Below are 5,130 nucleotides of genomic sequence, written 5' to 3'. Positions count from 1 at the left end.
AATAGTAACACCACATCTACAAAATGCAATGAGCAGAAGTAGCAAGTTTGGGAATAAATATAGTTTATGGAAGCTTTCAGATAATAGACATGATTTTATTCTAGTAGAAAATTGCTAATGGAAAGGAAAATGACGAATAACACAGAACCAAGGAAGACCACCATCTCATTCAAAAAGATAGCCACACAGAGTAAGTAAATATACAAAGGGAGCGATGTCACAGAAGTGACTGATTTTCTAGAAACCCTAAAATGACAAAGAGAACATTTGCAAGTCTTGCCTGTGCAAACAAGGATTCTGCTGACATAAGAGCCCACCACTAACTGGGTCCATAGACCAGATATTAGCAAAGAGGGCTACAGAATTCCATGTAACTGTAGCTAGGAAGGAGCATTCTGTGGCATCCAGAATAAGGTGTCCCAGTATCACAGCTAGTTACAGAAATTAATTTAGACATTAGTGCACACACGACATTATTTCCTAAGTAACAATTTTCTCAGTGCGGCAATCACGTCCTTGTTCCTAAGACTGTATATCAAGGGATTAAACATGGGAGTCACAATGGTGTAGAATAGAGAGAACAGTTTGTCGGTTCCTGGAGAATGTTTGGACTTTGGTCTCAAGTAAGTAACGGTGGCTGATCCAAAAAATAAAAACACTACAAGCAAATGGGAAGAACAAGTGGAAAAAGCTTTTGCTCTTCCTGTGGCTGTTGGCAGCTTTAGAATGGTAGCAATGATTTTGCTATAAGAAGCAAGTATCAACATAAAAGGTACTGTAGCAATGAGAACAGTCACTAAGTAGACAGACAGTTCATTAACAGAAGTATCTCCACAAGCTAGTTTGAGAATGGGAGGTAAGTCACAGAAGAAGTGGTTAATTCGATTAGAATTGCAAAAATTTAGAGAGAATATCTGACAGGTTTGTGCTACTTGGAATGGCATTCCACCAAGCCAGGAGCCTGCAGCCAGCTGATTGCATTTTACTGGGTTCATGACCAAGGGATAGTGCAGAGGGTTGCAGATGGCCACATAGCGGTCAAAAGACATCACAGCCAGAAGGAAACATTCAGTGGCTCCCAGAATAAGGAAGAAGCATGTTTGTGTGGCACAGGCCAGCTTGGGTATGTTTCTATTCTGAGTACCAATGTTGTACAGAATTCTAGGAAGAGTGACAGATACATAACAGATTTCCAGAGAAGAAAAGTTTGCCAGGAAAAAATACATGGGCTTCTGTAGTGCAGGATCGAGGATGGTTATCACAATTATGGAGCTATTTCCAATTAGGATAATGATGTAAACTAAGGAGAACATTCCAAAGAGAAACCCCTGGAGGTTTGGAAGGTCAGAGAATCCTAGGAGGATGAAATGTGTGACTGTGGAGGCATTGTCCTCTGCTCTGATTTCTGCATGATCCATACTTTCAGATGATTTAGTTCAAAGTGGAAGTCACGTGACTGCATTTGTTTGTTTGTACTGCATATAAATTACAACCCAAACTTCTTAATTTTCTGAAAGAAAATAAGATACAAACACACATCTTATATATTCTGTTAAATGTTGAGAAAGTGTATTTCTTGTTAGTCAGAATATGCAATAAATATTCTCTGAATTTTCTGTTAATTTATACAGTTAGCATTTTGGTTGTTTTCTATTATTATGCATGCCACTTTTACTTTACTTCTCAATGAATCAAGTTCAAAATTTGAGTTAATATTCAGCTTAATAATGATTCAGTCTTTTAATTGACTGTTTATCACTTCCCAAATAATTTGTTTCATGCTTATTATATTGAGATTAATTTCATAAATTATTAAATAATAAACAGGTATTATTCAATACAAGAGTAATCTACCAAAGTATGTAAAATGTTTGAGGGATAATATATATTGACATTTTAATATAATCCTTCTTTTATGGGTTTGATGGTTTTATATATAGGTTCCTTTAGTATACCTGTACCCCAAATATAATACGGAATTTAAAATATTAAACTTTTTTCCAGTATACAGGTTGTGAAAACCAATGTTATAAATTTTATGCATATTGTAATGTTTTTGTCCTTAAATTGGAACTTAGGACAAAATAAAGAATGTTGAGGCCTTTTTATCTCAAGATGCTGAATGGTCAGCAACTGCCCCATCTTCTCCCACCCACCTGCACACATGGTGAAGGAAGTGTAATCTAAGAGGTGCATCTCTCTATTTTGAATAAGTGTGTATTGTAGCAGAACTGTGCCTACCACAGCTCACTTTGGGCTGCTCTAAGTCTTCCATATGTACTCAGATTTGTATGTATACAGCTAGACCACTTGTTCCATTCTTCCATTTTAAGCATTTCAGGGGCTTATGCTTGAGAATCCTGGATGACCTCCTTAATTTTTGTATGATTCATTTACTTCCAGAGAAGTATTTTTCCATTTAAAACTTTTTACCTCCTATTTCTTACTTCTCAAAGCTTCACTATAAAACTTTCCAATTCTTAGAAATTTTTGAATTTGCTACATAATAACAAGCCCAAATATTCCTTTATTCCAAGTATCACAAACACAACTCATTATACCCCTCTCTAATCTTTCATCTACAAATTCTCTATCTACTCATGTATCCATTTATTTATTTTCAATAGTAGATATATTTTCTCTTATTGTGTGCAGCCATTGGACAGTATGTGGGAATAAAAAGATCATCCTCTCTGCCAGATAAACACTAACTGTATTATTCTCCTCATTATATTAACAAATTTTTACATTCAGTCATTTTCAGGAAAGGATGAATAAGGAAAGCCATTGTATAGAGGAATTTGGATTTTAATTTTGTTTTGACAGAGTTATATGTGGCTCGTTCAAAATTTCAGTTCAAATGATAAAGCAAATTGGGAAGGTATAGGGTTTGAAATTAACTTTGAATTCCTAAGGATTTTTTAACATAAGTATGTTAAGTAAAAAAAAATTCTGTTTCCCTCTGTACTCTTCCATATTTCATTTTAATAATAGTGTTAAAGTAGTGATAGATTTGATTCTATTTTGTAAATGTATAGAATTTTATTGAGAAGATTTTAACATAAATATGTGAACTTACTATAACTGAAACTCAAAGTATACAAATACCGTTAGTAAAATGTGGCAGAGCTAAAGTCATTTGAAGATCATAAAAGTATTCCATAAAGTGTCTCTTCTTCATAATCATTTAAGCATATTTCTTCACGTATTTAACTCAGACAAGTATATATGAACGACAATAAAAATACTGTACAGACAGATGATTTTCATGAAGACAAGGATATACTATGTTTCTAGTTATTGCCCTGATAATGTATCATTGTCACAATATAAATAATAAATAACTCTAAAGTGTGCCTTCTGCTTTGGTTTCTGTGTTTGATTATGGGAATGGTATGTACTGTTTTTATATTGTAATCTCTGTTGTGTGACATTCAAAAACATTTTAATGAAAGTATGTTCCTAAATCGAACTATAATATGCCTTAAAATATAGTAGACCAAAGCATTATCTGATGTTTTCTTTTCTATACAGAAATCTTCTTTACAGAAGTCTTTTCTCCTGTGTTAGTGGAAGTATTGTATTTCATTTTGAAGAGAAAGCATCAATAAATGCTGTATTCATGTATGAAATGTATTCTCAACTAATAAATGGTGAAAATAACATTTAAATTGAAAAAGCCATTCATTTTTTCACATTTAATGGATTTTTCAATTTTAAACTACAGGCTAAGCAAATAAATTTATACGTTTGCTTAGAACGTACTTACATTTTATGTTGTTATTATTTTGATGTTTGCAAGCTGAATTCTGGGTCTCGTCCATGCTAGGCAAATGATCAATAATTGGGCTACAAACCTCAGATCCTGCACACATAAACAGCTCCTCACATAAAGCATCCCCAAATTAATCAGCAGATCTTCTATTTTCCTCTTGGAAAACTTTTTATCAATTAATTTTTGGTCAGAAATAGTGCTCAAAGGTGTATATATCGCAATGATATAATTATTCATGTATATAATAATAAAAAGATAAAATTGAATAATTTTAGGCTTTATAGGAAAATATACTCATTTTGATTTGACTAAATATATTAAAGCTTATATAAATCACATACTCTGTTAAACAATGAAATTTTTGGATGTCAATACTGTAATTTGAAATAATGCAATGTCTTAATATGCATATTGCCTGTGTGAGCTTACTGAACTAGTATATGAAATAAAATCAAAGGTAGGGGAAAAGGTAGATAAAATCAAACACATACATGAATGTCTTTATTACAAAAGTGTCTATGCCAAAGTAGAAGGCATGCTAATATGTTTAAAATTAACAACAATTAGGAGTTGTTTCCCCCCCCATAGGCCACATGCACATTTCAATGATTTTTATTCCATATTTTCAAAATTAGTACATGAGTTAGATATTAGGAGACCTGATCTCAAGAACTTATACTTGTAAAAGAGGTAAATACAATAGAAAATAATTTCTTGAAGAAGTAATTAAAACTTAAAAAAATCAATTACTGTGATTCATGATAGCACAGAAGATGATAATGTCTTTAGTGACCTTGACAATATTCTCTCCTACATTAACTTTCACATTTAAAATGATTTCATAATTTGTTCTCAACTGACTTAATAATATAACCTGAAACCTAACCTTAAAAAACCACAGGGAAATATTAACTTGATACATATCCAAAGTAGAATTGCATAGAATAAATTCCTCACCTTTATAAACTGGCATAAGACAAATTATGATGAATAAGTTAGTTTTTCTAATCTTAAGTATTAATTTGTTTAAAAAAAGGTTAATCACCTTGCAATATATACTACAGACTGTACTGTTTAATTAGGACACTGTCTGTTCTGGGAATAAATTCTTTCCCCAAGTCTCTTTCTGAATGAAGGGAATAGGTTTCCCCAAGAATCCAAAAGCTCAACAAAGAAAAACAAAACAAAACAATAAAGAAGATACACTTGAGGAAACTACTCCATTTAAATATCATATTTTTCTATTTTGTGACTATGAGAGCCAGGAATGGGATGTATGAGTGCCAAGCCACCACGGTACTTGGATAGCTGAAGCAGGAAAACTGTATATTTAAAGTCAACTAAGGATTCAGAGT

General features: G+C 32.6%; 1 protein-coding gene across 1 annotated transcript; it reads right to left on the bottom strand.

Moving 5' to 3' along the window:
* Positions 1-473: 473 nt before the first annotated feature.
* Positions 474-1,418, bottom strand: LOC121459066 (olfactory receptor 10AG1-like). Its single transcript, XM_041668576.1, has one exon. The coding sequence runs from the start codon at positions 1,416-1,418 to the stop codon at positions 474-476; it is 945 nt and encodes a 314-aa protein (XP_041524510.1).
* Positions 1,419-5,130: the final 3,712 nt, after the last annotated feature.

Source organism: Microtus oregoni, unplaced genomic scaffold (genome assembly GCF_018167655.1).
Source record: "Microtus oregoni isolate MIOR12 unplaced genomic scaffold, Mior012 000018F_ref0000195, whole genome shotgun sequence".
In the NCBI taxonomy this organism is placed as follows: domain Eukaryota; kingdom Metazoa; phylum Chordata; class Mammalia; order Rodentia; family Cricetidae; genus Microtus; species Microtus oregoni.
The sequence above is the reverse complement of the archived record's forward strand: the minus strand, read 5'-3'. Positions and strand labels throughout refer to the sequence as shown.